This window comes from Salmo salar, unplaced genomic scaffold, assembly GCF_965601325.2.
Source record: "Salmo salar unplaced genomic scaffold, fSalSal1 ptg000221l, whole genome shotgun sequence".
In the NCBI taxonomy this organism is placed as follows: Eukaryota; Metazoa; Chordata; class Actinopteri; order Salmoniformes; family Salmonidae; genus Salmo; species Salmo salar.
In genome coordinates this window covers 414,357-430,134 of record NW_027675333.1, presented here as the reverse complement: position 1 = coordinate 430,134, position 15,778 = coordinate 414,357, and the positions used below count along the sequence as shown (strand labels likewise).

Below are 15,778 nucleotides of genomic sequence, written 5' to 3'. Positions count from 1 at the left end.
TCACCAGTTGTCCTCTGAGTCATTCCGATGTTCATTGGCAAACTTCAGACGGGCATGTATATGTATTCTTGAGCAGGGGGACCTTGCGGGCGCTGCAGGATTTCAGTCCTTCACGGCGTAGTGTGTTACCAATTGTTTTCTTGGTGACTATGGTCTCAGCTGCCTTGAGATCATTGACAAGATCCTCCCGTGTAGTTCTGGGCTGATTCCTCACCGTTCTCATGATCATTACAACCCCACGAGGTGAGATCTTGCATGGAGCCCCAGGCCAAGGGATATTGACAGTTCTTTTGTGTTTCTTCCATTTGCGAATAATCGCACAAAATGTTGTCACCTTCTCACCAAGCTGCTTGGCGATGGTCTTGTAGCCCATTCCAGCCTTGTGTAGGTCTACAATGTTGTCCCTGACATCCTTGGAGAGCTCTTTGGTCTTGGCCATGGTGGAGAGTTTGGAATCTGATTGATTGATTGCTTCTGTGGACAGGTGTCCTTTTTACAGGTAACAAGCTGCGGTTAGGAGCACTCCCTTTAAGAGTGTGCCCCTAATCTCAGCTCATTACCTGTATAAAAGACACCTGGGAGCCAGAAATCTTTCTGATTGAGAGGGGGTCAAATACTTATTTCCCTCATTAAAATGCAAATCAATTTATAACATTTCTGACATGTGTTTTTCTGGATATTTTTGTTGTTATTCTGTCTCTCACTGTTCAAATAAACCTACCATTAAAATTATAGACTGATCCTTTCTTTATCAGTGGGCAAACGTACAAAATCAGCAGGGGATCAAAAACTTTTTCCCCCACTGTAGCTGTACCGACTAGCTAGGATAACTAAGATGCTGCTGGTAGAGTAGCTAGCTAGCTTACCTAGCTGTACCAACTAGCTAGGATAACTAGGATGCTGCTGGTAGAGTAGCTAGCTAGCTTACCTAGCTGTACTGACTAGCTAGGATAACTAGGATGCTGCTGGTAGAGTAGCTAGCTAGCTTACCCAGCTGTACCGATTAGCTTGGATAACTAGGATGCTGCTGGTAGAGTAGCTAGCTAGCTTACCTAGCTGTACCGACTAGCTAGGATAACTAGGATGCTGCTGGTAGAGTAGCTAGCTAGCTTACCTAGCTGTACCGACTAGCTTGGCTAGCTAGCAGAACGTTCGTCTGTCGTTTGTCTCGATGATGATGACGAATCCGGTGAACCACAAAATGAAACAAGGATAGAGAGTGAAAAGGATCTGGCTACACTCATACTGTCCCTGACCGTAAAGCAAAAAGCAAATTCAACAATAAACTTCGGCGTCTCAACACTGTAGTGAACTCTGTAGTTATTCCCCAAGATCACCTCAGCCCACTCTGCTCGTAACCAGACAATATCCTTGGCGCCACACCGTACGGGGACGCGGACAGTTCTTTACGGGGACGGGGACAGATCCAGAACGCGGACATAAGCAGTGCCACACAATCAACTAAACCCAGTCTTTACAGTGGGTTACATTAGTGATATTCATTTTTTATTATTATGTTAAACAAACATTTATTATAACAATATTTTGAGATCTGGGCCCATGTCCACAAAGCGTCTCAGAGTAGAGAATTGGTCATATAAGTGCTGAGAATAAAGACATTTGACACTTATGGGTATAAATTAAAGCTATGCATGAAGTCTCTAGTCCTACCTAGTCGGCAGATATTTAGGACACCTCGTGAGCTGTCCTAAGTAGTTAAGAGTTAACAGCAGGTATCTTGATAATACTATAGAATAATGCAGCGAGTCAGTGGTTCCTGAGCCACATGTAAATGCTTTGTAGTAGTTAAAATAATGTTTTGATATTTGATATGATCAATCCATAAATAATATATGTCCTGTGCTTTTGGCAATGATTTATGTATAATACTTATGTATAACAAGTGATACCATGTATGTCTCCAAAGCATTTTGTCTTCATTTTGGCAGATTAATTTATGCTAATTTCTCAAGATTAACTCAGGTTTTCGCCCAGCGATTAAGGAGTTGGAGCTGTGGCAGGAGTTGGACCTGTGGCTGAAAGGTGGCTGGTTTGAATCCCGGGCCGGGCGCTGGAAAAAACAGGAGGAATTGATCTGACCACTGGAGGGCTGCTGGGTTCACATCCTCAAAACATTCACCTTTCATTGGACCTGTGGCTGAAAGGTGGCTGGTTTGAATCCCGGGCCGGGCGCTGGAAAAAACAGGAGGAATTGATCTGACCACTGGAGGGTTGCTGGGTTCACATCCTCAAAACAATCACCATTCATTGATCAGAACTCTAGAGGTTCTTCTTCACTGAACCCCAAAATATATATCACTTTTAGTAATTCCATATATTAAGGAAGTGATAGAAGCCTTTTTGGTTCTATAAGGAACCTTCTTTTCTAAGAGTGTATAATAAACACGTTTTTCTTTTGATTACTTAATTATCTACATCATGCTATTTCAAGATATCCCTTTGGAGCGCAACATCACGTTGTTAAAAAATAATCCTAAATTGGGCGTGGCTATAAATTAGGCAAATTGAAGGCATCTCGGGCGTAATCTGTGTTCGATGAAAATGAACATTGTATGCAACGTTGTAGGCAACATTATTGGCAAGGGACTTGATGCCTACTATGCCAAAGCTATTTAGAGTTGTTAAACGGGTGTGAAGAGTGTGGTGATATAACGGGAATATTGTCAAAATTCTTATTGTAACAACGATCAGAATTGGTAAAGAAAATATGTATTCCATTATATTAGGCAATAATTAAGAGCAGGCAAAGTGGTCGTGTCATGTGAAAATTCTATCAAATGTGGTACATTGTAACGAGTACATTCAGGGTGCCGTGGAGCCCCTGCAGTACCTCCACAGACCCCGGATTGAGAACCCCTGATTTAGCAGATGCTCTTTCTTATCCAGAGAGATTTACAGTAAGTGCATTCATCTAAAGATATCTAGGTGAGACAATCACATATCCCAGTCAAATATACAGAATACGAACATTCCATTCCTGCTAAACAATGGATATATTGCGTTTTGCAATAAAAAATTAATAATAATACACATCTAAAAACTATGAATTAAAAATCTGAGAACGGTAATATTGAAGGTCCCATAAGCAGCCATTTATGATTAAAAAAACAAATGTGAAAATTTTTGGAAATGGCATTTTTGAAAAAAACTCTTAATAATTCTTAAACAAAATTGTCATCTCACCTCTTAGATTTGGTGTCATGTTCCCCAGAGAGACTCATTTTAGAGGCAGGGCCCCCCTCCACTCTCTCCCCAGAGAGACTCATTTTAGAGCACTGACCCCTAAACAGAGATCCAGCATGTTGGTTGTGGTTGACACAGTAATTCTTGAATGTCAATTGTTATCATTTAATAATTATCTCTTATAAAACATTTACTTAACAGACATATCAAAACAGTCAGGTGATTTAATGCAATCACATGAATATGTAGTTGTAAAATTTCATCTCCTTGGTAACTGTCAATAATAATAAGTCACTGTATGTTAAGGTAGTTATAGACAGTACAGCAACAATAATAATAATAATAATAATAATAATAATAATAAGTCACTGTTTGTTAAGGTAGTTATAGACAGTACAGCAACAATAATAATAACAATAATAATAATAATAATAAGTCACTGTTTGTTAAGGTAGTTATAGACAGAACAGCAACAATAATAATAATAATAATAATAATAATAATAATAATAATATGTCACTGTTTGTTAAGGTAGTTATAGACAGTACAGCAACAATAACAATAATAATAATAATAATAATAATAAGTCATTGTTTGTTAAGGTAGTTATAGACAGAACAACAACAATAACAATAATAATAATAATAATAATAAGTCTCTGTTTGTTAAGGTAGTTATAGACAGTACAGCAACAATAACAATAATAATAATAATAATAATAATAAGTCATTGTTTGTTAAGGTAGTTATAGACAGAACAACAACAATAACAATAATAATAATAATAATAATAAGTCAGTGTTTGTTAAGGTAGTTATAGACAGTACAGCAACAATAATAATAATAATAATAATAATAAGTCACTGTTTGTTAAGGTAGTTATAGACAGAACAACAACAACAATAATAATAATAATAATAATAATAATAATAATAATAATAATAATAATAATAAGTCACTGTTTGTTAAGGTAGTTATAGACAGTACAGCAACACAAGGCCATGTCTCACACGTATTTGTATTCACTAACAGTAGACTATTTATTGTCTTCCAATCTGTTCTTTTCTAAACGTATCTGAGAATGTAGACAGAAGGGCTAAAACGGACATGATTGATCTGAGGGGGAAATCATTATATTATGTAAAGTAGGCTAGGTTATAATATATAATGGCGTTTTGTTAGTGATATGCAGATCAAGGTCTATACCTCGGCTATAGCCTACATATCATAGATGACCAGTCTAAACCTGTTCAGATCAAGATAATGTTATAGTCCTACCAGTAGCAGGACAGAGAATGTACTGTATATAACCTACATATCATAGATGACCAGTCTAAACCTGTTCAGATCAACATAATGTTATAGTCCTACCAGTAGCAGGACAGAGAATGTACTGTATATAACCTATATATCATAGATGACCAGTCTAAACCTGTTCAGATCAACATAATGTTATAGTCCTACCAGTAGCAGGACAGAGAATGTACTGTATATAACCTACATATCATAGATGACCAGTCTAAACCTGTTCAGATCAACATAATGTTATAGTCCTACCAGTAGCAGGACAGAGAATGTACTGTATATAACCTACATTTCATAGATGACCAGTCTAAACCTGTTCAGATCAACATAATGTTATAGTCCTACCCATTGGCGAAAATCTGATATCAACTTTGGAGGGGACAATTACATGAAATTTTCTCAAGAGCAATTCCTGAGGGGGACACCAAAAGTAGTGCTGTAACACATAGCCTACATTGTAATATGGTAAATGTATATTGAGGAACCAAAGAAATAAGGTGTTTGCCGTACTCCTAACTACCAGTACCCAAAACTACACAACTAATCACAACAGCAATACCATTGCCTTTAACACATCTTAGTTCAGTCACCAGTTTAAGTTGAGAGTGGAGGTATCCATGGCATTTTCCAATTATGTTCCTATTATACAAGTAAAAAAAATGGAGAACCTTTCATAATGTTGACAAACAAAGACTCAACAAACTTACCTGAGACTCCCTGTCTCTGCCAGTCTGTCCCTGCATATCTGTCCCCAACTCTGCTGTCTGTGTGCCATCTGTTGCCTGCTCTGCCTAATGACATCATTGTGAAACATTTCTATTAGCATTTCACTTCTTTCTTATGAACATTTTATCAACTAGTCTTTGAGATATTAGGCTACTAGGGTTTTTACTATACGTTTGGTGTATTGAAAAATACTCTGATGTCCGTCTTTTATTTTTCTGCCATTTTTCTACCTGGCTGGCTGGCTACACACACACACACAGTGTGTAGGTTATTTACAGTAGGAGATGGGCTTCTATCATCTTATCTTTTATCATTCTATTTGGGCTTCGATCTAAAAGGTAGCTAGCAAATGTGAAACGGATTAAAATGACAAGAGTTGACAGCTGTATGAGTTCACCATTTACACATTATATGCTGCAACCTTTTGTAATTTTAATAGTTTGTTTCATATTGGCTGGCTTCCAACAATAGCTGAATTTGCAAAGCAAGCGAGCACCAATTCAGTTTCAGTGGTGTTTGCTATAATCTTTGCTACCCGGGTTAAATTAAGGTGAAATAAAATAAATAAATAAAAGTTAACTTGTGACAATTTAGCTTTTGCAACGAGACCATTAAATATATTTAAGACAATGGTAGAAGAGAGTGTAGTTCTGTTCAGTTTGGATTTCAGTTTATCGCTAACCTTATCACAGGGACTTTGAAGCACTAACTTACATCATCTGCATGCAGATTCCATCTTTGACGACGCCACATAAATGGAATAGGTACTAGCTAGCTTAATAGTTAATATTTGCGCGCTAGCTCTGCATAATCAGCTAGTGTGTGTGCGCGATTGACTGGATTAACCTCACGTCAGTTACGTGCATTGAGTGCCTTTCAGACAATAGATACGACCTCTCTGTTACCTAGCAAGCTAAGGAACTGGCAGTGGATCAAACCATTGTGAGGCATTGTCGTGTGTCCCCCGTCCCCCCCGGGATTTCCGTCCCTGGTCCTACCAGTAGCAGGACAGAGAATGTACTGTATATAACCTACATATCATAGATGACCAGTCTAAACCTGTTCAGATCAACATAATGTTATAGTCCTACCAGTAGCAGGACAGAGAATGTACTGTACATAACCTACATATCATAGATGACCAGCCTAAACCTGTTCAGATCAGTTCACATAATGTTATAGTCCTACCAGTAGCAGGACAGAGAATGTACTGTATATAACCTACATATCATAGATGACCAGTCTAAACCTGTTCAGATCAACATAATGTTATAGTCCTACCAGTAGCAGGACAGAGAATGTACTGTATATAACCTACATATCATAGATGACCAGTCTAAACCTGGTAGGGTTACACTACAACCCTGTTCCTGGAGCGCTACCCTCCGGTAGGGTTACACTACAACCCTGTTCCTGGAGCGCTACCCTCCGGTAGGGTTTCACTACAACCCTGTTCCTGGAGCGCTACCCTCCGGTAGGGTTACACTACAACCCTGTTCCTGGAGCGCTACCCTCCGGTAGGGTTTCACTACAACCCTGTTCCTGGAGCGCTACCCTCCGGTAGGGTTACACTCCAACCCTGTTTCTGTAGCGCTACCCTCCGGTAGGGTTTTACTCCAACTCTGTTCCTGGAGCGCTACCCTCCGGTAGGGTCTCACTCCAACCCTGTTCCTGGAGCGCTACCCTCCGGTAGGGTCTCACTCCAACCCTGTTCCTGGAGCGCTACCCTCCGGTAGGGTCTCACTCCAACCTTGTTCCTGGAGCGCTACCCTCCGGTAGGGTCTCACTACAACCACAGCTGTAACTAACCTGATTTATCTTATAAACCAACTAATTATTTTAATCAGGTGACTAGTTTTGAATAGGAATGAAAACCTACAGGATGGTATCTCTCCAGGAACAGGATCGGAGAGCCCTGTTTTAGAAGATGTATAAAATCCATCCTCCAATTCTTTCTGACTATTCAGCTTCAGCTAACCGTGCTAAAATCTTATTAGAAATCAGTTTTTTTTGTAACAGTAACGTTACCATTTACCTGGTAATTAAATATAATTTATTTAGAATTGATCAGAATAATGTTTATTGTATTCTCAAATTGAAAGTGCTCCCTCGCGCTCCTCAGCACTACACCCATGGTGATAAGAGATCATAGATCAAACCTACTCTTGACTATTAAATGTCTGACTACGACCTAACTTTATAATAGTGTGTAAGTAGCTTCTAGACTTACCAGTCTGCTCGTCTTTCCTTCAAATCAATACTTTTACCCGACTTCTGTTGCCGAGAAATGTGCGCCACAGTTTCAACATCCATTTCGTACGTGCATTAGCCCACGAACTTCCTTTCAACTTCATGAGGAAATGACATAACAGAATTCCTAAACCCAGAGACCAACATCCCGAGTCTACCGGGACCGCTGGGGAAGCAGACTGTAGGAAGTAGACCGATGCTGTGATTTGGGGTTTGAGAAGTCAGAAGTGAAAAATTCCTCCTTAGTTGTACATTTTCTCTAAATCTAAAGGCAAAACCTAGATTGGAGCCAATGTCTTAAGTATTTCAACATGTTATTACTCCAACTTCGTGAAAGAGACAAACTGACACGTTATTATTTTAGTCAAAAACGACTTTATATCGAAGGAGTGTCTTTGGTTTGACTGCCTGCACATGCTCAGTTCTACATACTTTTGTATATCTAGTGTGTGTGTATATATATATATATATATATATATAAAAATAAAAAATAAAATATATATATATATATATATATATATATATATATATATATATATATATATATATATATATATATATATATATACACACACACTAGATATACAAAAGTATGTAGACACCCCTTCAAATTTGTGGATTCGACTATATCAGCCACATCCGTTGCTGACAAGTGTATAAAATTGAGCACACAGCCATGCAATCTCCATAGACAAACATTAGCAGTAGAATGCTCAGTGACTTTCAACGTGGCACCATCATAGGATGCCACCTTTCCACAAAGTCAGTTCATCACATTTCTGCCCTGCTAGAGATTCCCTGGTCAACTGTAAATGCAGTTATTGTGGAGTGGAAACATCTTGGAGAAACAACGGCTCAAGCGTGAAGTGGTAGGCCACACAAGCTCACAGAACGGGGCAGCCAAGTGCTGAAGCGTGTTTTCTGGAGTGATGAATCACGCTTCACCATCTGGCAGTCCGACTGTCACGTCTGGGATTGGCGGATGCCAGGAGAACCCTACCTGCCCCAACGTATACTGCCAACTGTAAAGTTTGGTGGAGGAGGAATAATGGTCTGGGGCTGTTTTTCCATGGTTCGGGCTAGTCTCCTTAGTTCCAGTGAAGGGAAATCGTAACGCTACAACATACAATTACATTCTAGATGATTCTGTGCTGGCAACTGTGGCAACATTTTGGGGAAGGCCCATTCCTATTTCTGATTGACAATGTCCCTGTGCACAACGCGAGGTCCATACAGAAATTGTTTGTCGAGATTGGTGTGGAAGAAATTGACTGTCCTTCACAGAGCCCTGACCTCAACCCCGTTGAACACCTTTGGGATGAATTGGAACGTCAACTGTGAGCCAGGCCTAATCACCCAACATCAGTGCCCGACCTTCCTAATGCTCTTGTGGCTGAATGGAATCAAGTCCCCGCAGCAATGTTCCAACATCTAGTGGAAAGCCTTCCCAGAAGAGTGGCGGCTGTTATAGCACCAAAGGGGGGACCAACTCCATATTAATGCCCTTGACTTTGGAATGAGATGGTCGGTGAGCAGGTGTCCACATACATTTGGTCATGTAGTGTATATTTGATGCTGTTTGTAAAAATCATGACACCATTTTAGTTGTAGTTATAACATACTGTAGTCTAAAACCATTTTAGTTGCAGTATAACATACTGTAGTCTAAAACCTTTAACTAGTACATTTGGGAACAGGACATAATGTCATATTTTCCAAATGGTTTCGTTATCAGAAATGACCAACTTCATGACATGACACTGACATGGGTGACTTCCACGTCTCCTTTTTCCGTTAAATTCATAATCTATGCTGGAGATCCCCCTTAACAAAGCCTTGCCTTAGTCTATCCAGTGGACAAGCCTTCTGCCATGCCTGGATATTTTCAGAAAAAAGTACCAACACTTCAAAATTAAATATCACTTGGGATAATCTTCCAAAGACATTTTACATTTTACATTTTAGTCATTTAGCAGACGCTCTTATCCAGAGCGACTTACAGTAGTGAATGCATACATTTCATCATTATTTTTTTTTTTCATACTGGTCCCCCGTGGGAATCGAACCCACAACCCTGGCGTTGCAAACACCATGCTCTATCAACTGAGCCACACAGGACCACAGGACCATGAATAAAAGACATTGACTTTTATTCAAATAACAGATTGTACCTGTCCAGCTCCAGGTTCCCCAGAAGGACCAGACACCACCATCTCCTCAGACCAGGCTGAAGGACCAGACACCACCATCTCCTCAGACCAGGCTGAAGGACCAGACACCACCATCTCCTCAGACCAGGCTGAAGGACCAGACACCACCATCTCCTCAGACCAGGCTGAAGGACCAGACACCACCATCTCCTCAGACCAGGCTGAAGGACCAGACACCACCATCTCCTCAGACCAGGCTGAAGGACCAGACACCACCATCTCCTCAGACCAGGCTGAAGGACCAGACACCCCCATCTCCTCAGACCAGGCTGAAGGACCACACACCACCATCTCCTCAGACCAGGCTGAAGGACCAGACACCACCATCTCCTCAGACCAGGCTGAAGGACCAGACACCACCATCTCCTCAGACCAGGCTGAAGGACCAGACACCACCATCTCCTCAGACCAGGCTGAAGGACCAGACACCACCATCTCCTCAGACCAGGTATATCAGGCTGAAGGACGAGAACAGTCACAATGCATTTCCAATTGCTCATTTCGAGAATCTGTAAATTCTAAATTAATACCTTTTCTGCATTTGACATAATACCACTTACGATCAAGTAATCAAATGGAGTGTCTGTGGCAAAATATCATGTGTACTGGAAAGAAAACACATAATGAATAAAACACAATGTTAATTACTCATTATAAATGTATGTTAGTGAAACATATTGTAAAGCGTGCGTGTTGGTGGCAGGGAAGTCAGGCGCAGGAGAACGAACTTGGTATAAACGGAATCGTTTAATAAGTGCTCGCAAATTCCGAAAACCAACATATACAAAATAAAGGAAGTGGGTAGAAAACCCGTCGCACACCAGAGCATAAATGCACCATTACATACAACAAACAATCACCGACAAGGACATGAGGGGAAACAGAGGGTTAAATACACAACATGTAATTGATGGGATTGGAACCAGGTGTGATGGAAGACAAGACAAAACCAATGGAAAATGAAAAGTGGATCAGTGATGGCTAGAAGGCCGGTGACGTCGACCGCCGAACAAGGAGAGGGACCGACTTCGGCGGAAGTCATGACAATAATGAATAAACAATGTTAATTACTCATTATAAATGTATGTTAGTAAAACATAATGTTAATTACTCATTATAAATGTAGGTTAGTTAAACATAATGTTAATTACTCATTATAAATGTAGGTTAGTAAAACATAATGTTAATTACTCATTATAAATGTATGTTAGTAAAACATAATGTAAATTACTCATTATAAATGTAGGTTAGTAAAACATAATGTTAATTACTCATTATAAATGTATGTTAGTAAAACATAATGTTAATTACTCATTATAAATGTAGGTTAGTAAAACATAATGTTAATTACTCATTCTAAATGTAGGTTAGTAAAACACAATGTTAATTACTCATTATAAATGTAGGTTAGTAAAACATAATGTTAATTACTCATTATAAATGTATGTTAGTAAAACATAATGTTAATTACTCATTATAAATGTAGGTTAGTAAAACACAATGTTAATTACTCATTATAAATGTAGGTTAGTAAAACATAATGTTAATTACTCATTATAAATGTATGTTAGTAAAACATAATGTTAATTACTCATTATAAATGTATGTTAGTAAAAATGATGATATTAGAACAGTGAAATCTGACCATGAGCATAAAGACACCACAATCACTGCTTTATGGTTCCAGGAAGTCCCTGTTTCAAGAGTTAACACTTACAGTTACAAAATATGCAACTAAATATTTGAAATCAAATAATAACATTGAATGCAAAAAACACTCAATGCTAACTATTACCTTTAATAAAGTTCAGGTCAGTTGTTTCAGTCCATGTCCCAATGACAAGCTGCTTTGCCAGTTCACTGAGAAACCAAGAGACCTAAAGTCATGTTATTAAATATAATCATATAAAAACTGTAGCCTCTATGAAGAACACAATGTCCAACACAGATGGGGGCATGGTGGCAGGTAGCCTAGTGGTTAGAGTGGAGGGGTGGCAGGTAGTCTAGTGGTTAGAGTGGAGGGGGTGGCAGGTAGCCTAGTGGTTAGAGTGGAGGGGTGGCAGGTAGCCTAGTGGTTAGAGTGGAGGGGGTGGCAGGTAGTCTAGTGGTTAGAGTGGAGGGGGTGGCAGGTAGCCTAGTGGTTAGAGTGGAGGGGTGGCAGGTAGCCTAGTGGTTAGAGTGGAGGGGTGGCAGGTAGTCTAGTGGTTAGAGTGGAGGGGTGGCAGGTAGCCTAGTGGTTAGAGTGGAGGGACGGCAGGTAGCCTAGTGGTTAGAGTGGAGGGGTGGCAGGTAGCCTAGTGGTTAGAGTGGAGGGACGGCAGGTAGCCTAGTGGTTAGAGTGTTGGGGGTGGCAGGTAGTCTAGTGGTTAGAGTGGAGGGGTGGCAGGTAGTCTAGTGGTTAGAGTGGAGGGGCGGCAGGTAGCCTAGTGGTTAGAGTGTTGGGGGTGGCAGGTAGCCTAGTGGTTAGAGTGGAGGGGTGGCAGGTAGCCTAGTGGTTAGAGTGGAGGGACGGCAGGTAGCCTAGTGGTTAGAGTGGAGGGGGTGGCAGGTAGCCTAGTGGTTAGAGTGGAGGGGTGGCAGGTAGCCTAGTGGTTAGAGTGTAGAGGCGGCAGGTAGCCTAGTGGTTAGAGTGGAGGGGGTGGCAGGTAGCCTAGTGGTTAGAGTGGAGGGGTGGCAGGTAGCCTAGTGGTTAGAGTGGAGGGGTGGCAGGTAGCCTAGTGGTTAGAGTGTAGAGGCGGCAGGTAGCCTAGTGGTTAGAGTGGAGGGGGTGGCAGGTAGCCTAGTGGTTAGAGTGTTGGGGGTGGCAGGTAGCCTAGTGGTTAGAGTGGAGGGGTGGCAGGTAGTCTAGTGGTTAGAGTGTTGGGGGTGGCAGGTAGTCTAGTGGTTAGAGTGGAGGGGTGGCAGGTAGTCTAGTGGTTAGAGTGGAGGGGTGGCAGGTAGTCTAGTGGTTAGAGTGGAGGGGTGGCAGGTAGTCTAGTGGTTAGAGTGGAGGGGGTGGCAGGTAGCCTAGTGGTTAGAGTGGAGGGGGTGGCAGGTAGTCTAGTGGTTAGAGTGGAGGGGGTGGCAGGTAGCCTAGTGGTTAGAGTGGAGGGGGTGGCAGGTAGCCTAGTGGTTAGAGTGGAGGGGGTGGCAGGTAGTCTAGTGGTTAGAGTGGAGGGACAGCAGGTAGCCTAGTGGTTAGAGTGGAGGGGTGGCAGGTAGCCTAGTGGTTAGAGTGGAGGGGTGGCAGGTAGCCTAGTTGTTAGAGTGGGGGGCTGCAGGTAGCCTAGTGGTTAGAGTGGAGGGGTGGCAGGTAGCCTAGTGGTTAGAGTGTTGGGCCAGTAACTGAAAGGTTGCTAGATTGAATCCCCAAGCAGACAAGGTAAAAATATGTTGTTATGCCCCTGAACAAGGCAGTTAACCCACTGTTCCTAGGCCGTCATTGTAAATAAGAATTTGTTCTTAACTGACTTGCCTTGTTAAATAAAGGTACAATTATTATTTTTTACATCAACAGAGCATGTGATTCTGCAGAGAGTAGACATCATCTGTAACAAACATGCAGAGAACACTATAAACAAGGTTAATGTCACATGACCAGAAAAAATAAATAGATTAGATCCTGCAACCATGGAGAGGTAAATACTAGTCTATTTATGGAAAAATGCCCTGATTAACTCCTTAGTCTTATCTCGGTTTATGGCCCTGCTACTCCTGATGATTTGTTTTTCAAATCCAATGAGCAAAAAATATTTTCTTTATCTGGGATGCTAAACCAGACAAAATAAAGCGTGACTATCTATATAATGAATATGATTTGGGTGGGTCGAGATGATTAAATATAAAAGCACTAAACCTCTCTCTAAAAGCTTCACTTATTCAACAGTTTTACTTGAACCCTAAATGGTTCTCCAGTAGATTACTAAGAAAAGCTCATCCATTGTTTAAAAATGGCCTTTTTGCCTTTTTGCAGATTGCCATGTCTCATTTTAGATTAATTGAGAATTATACTTTTTTCAAAGTATCTCTTTTTCAAACGAGCATTACAGAGCTGGATACAATTTCAATGTCATCACCCCTGAAAAGATAAAACAAATATTATGGCTGAACTCAAATGTGCTGGTTGATAAAATACCTGTATTTATGGGAAAGATGTTTGAAAAGGGTATTCTGTTTTTAAATTATATTGTAAATTGGAATGGTAGAGTTATGTCCTTCATAGAGTTATCAGAATTGTTTGGGAAGGTCTGTTCAATCCAAGATTACAACCAATTGATTACAGCATTACCCCAAAAATGGAGGAGGCAGGTGGTAGCGGGAGGATGTAGGGAACTGGTCTGTCTGACCAATATAAAGGATCAAAACTGGCGGAGGAATAAAAATTGCATTAATAGGAAAGTATACCAGTTTCATTTGAGGACCAGGATGTTGTGCCATACAGATTGCAAAATAGTTGGGAAGAGATTTTTGGTGTACCGATTCCATGGTACAAGGTGTATGAGTTGATATATAAAACGACGCAAGATTCAAGACTTCATGGTTTGAGCTGAAATTATTATTTAGAATTCTTGCTATTTGGGGCATATCATCAAATCAATCATCAAAGCTCTGCAGATTTTGTTGTGAGACTACATATTCAATAGACCATTTATTTTGGTATTGCCCTCAGGTAGCCTGTTTCTGGTCTCAGGTTCAGGAATGGCTGAAAATGCATAGCATTGATCTAAAATTGACCCTAGAAATAGTACTGTTAGGAGATCTGGAGAGACAGTCAATTACTAATACTCCTCGTAAAAGTATTTATCTTCAATACGCATTCTGTAGATTATATTCGATAGAAATGGTATGTTTGTAACGGCTGTCTGAAGTAGTAGACCAAGGTGCAGCGTGGAATTTGTTCATCTTTTATTTTAGATGAAAAAGGCACTTCACAAAGAAACACAGACGACAGCCAAACAGTCCTGTCAGGTATCCTAACACACTGAACAGAAAACATCTACCCACAAAACCCAAAGGAAAAACATGCTGCCTAAGTATGACTCCCAATCAGCAACAACGATGTACAGCTGTTCCTGATTGGGAGCCATACCCGGGAGAAACAAAGCAATCCCCCAACATAGAAATACAGACATAGAATGCCCACCCAAATCACACCCTGACCAAACCTAAATAGAGGCATAAAAAGGCTCTCTCAGGTCAGGGCGTGACAATGTTAAACATCACACCATCATTGAAAGATATATGTTGCGTAGAAATCCGAAGAGGCTGGCCTGCAGAGATAGGTGGGATGGGCTGAGGGAAGCTGAGACAAGTGGGAGTGGAGTTGCAGGGTACGGGATAGAATGACGGTCAAAGATAAAAGTATAAAAAATATATAAGTATATAAGTATAAAAAATAAAGTCAAAATAAACATAACAAAAAGCCAGTTTGAATGACACTGAGGGGCAGTGTTGTTACAGCTAATGTTGGTTTGTCTGAGGCTGATGCCGTGCAGGTGTTTGTACACATGTGTATATACACACACTCTCATTCAAATGCACACATGTGCACATACACAGACACACACACACACATGTAAATAGTGCCGTACATGCACAACATATTCAGTTTGCCTTGTTGTTGTGATTGTTGTTGTCCTGGATGTCTTTTGTTTTTTGCCTGGTGGTTTTCTGTTTTCCTTTGTCTTTCTATTTTTTCTCTTTTGTTCATTTTGTTGGTTGTTGGTGAATGAGGGGGTGGAGATCTTGGGGTGGGGAATGGAATATATATATATATAGTATTTTATTTTTCTTTGGGGGGGCTGTGGGTGGGTCTTGGATGGTTGAGGGGCAGCTCTTGGGGAACTGTGGGGGGGATCTTGGAGGGCTGGTGGCCTGGCGGTTGGGAGCTTGGGCCAGTTGCTAATGGATCGCTGGTTCGGGTCCCCGTTTTTGACCCTGTGGGAGATCTGTCAACGTGCCCTTGAGCAGGGCGTTGACCCTGGTTGCCTCTGTGTGTCGCTCTGGATGGGAGTCTGTTAGATGACCAATATGATGTAGTTGTTGAGCGGCTTCACTGCAAGTATATTGTGTTAAAAAAAACTCTATATACTTATGAATATAATA

The 15,778-nt window shown here is 40.7% G+C and overlaps 1 protein-coding gene across 1 annotated transcript; it reads right to left on the bottom strand.

Moving 5' to 3' along the window:
- Nucleotides 1-1,030: 1,030 nt before the first annotated feature.
- LOC145867150 (uncharacterized) lies at nucleotides 1,031-7,581 on the bottom strand. Its single transcript, XM_082971213.1, has 4 exons — nucleotides 7,465-7,581; nucleotides 5,216-5,299; nucleotides 3,205-3,303; nucleotides 1,031-2,193 (listed from the first exon to the last, which is right to left on the bottom strand). The coding sequence occupies exons 1-4, from the start codon at nucleotides 7,545-7,547 to the stop codon at nucleotides 1,980-1,982; spliced, it is 480 nt and encodes a 159-aa protein (XP_082827339.1). The 5' UTR covers nucleotides 7,548-7,581; the 3' UTR covers nucleotides 1,031-1,979.
- Between the last annotated feature and the right edge of the window lie 8,197 nt (nucleotides 7,582-15,778).

Excerpts from the sequence above, each read along its gene's own strand:
- LOC145867150 (XM_082971213.1), bottom strand. The coding sequence starts at position 7,547 with ATGGATGTTGAAACTGTGGCGCACATTTCTCGGCAACAGAAGTCGGGT. Across the intron at positions 3,304-5,215 it reads GCAGAGACAGGGAGTCTCAG|GGGTCAGTGCTCTAAAATGA; the intron begins GTAAGTTTGTTG and ends ATCTCTGTTTAG. Across the intron at positions 2,194-3,204 it reads CATGACACCAAATCTAAGAG|CGCCCGGCCCGGGATTCAAA; the intron begins GTGAGATGACAA and ends TGTTTTTTCCAG.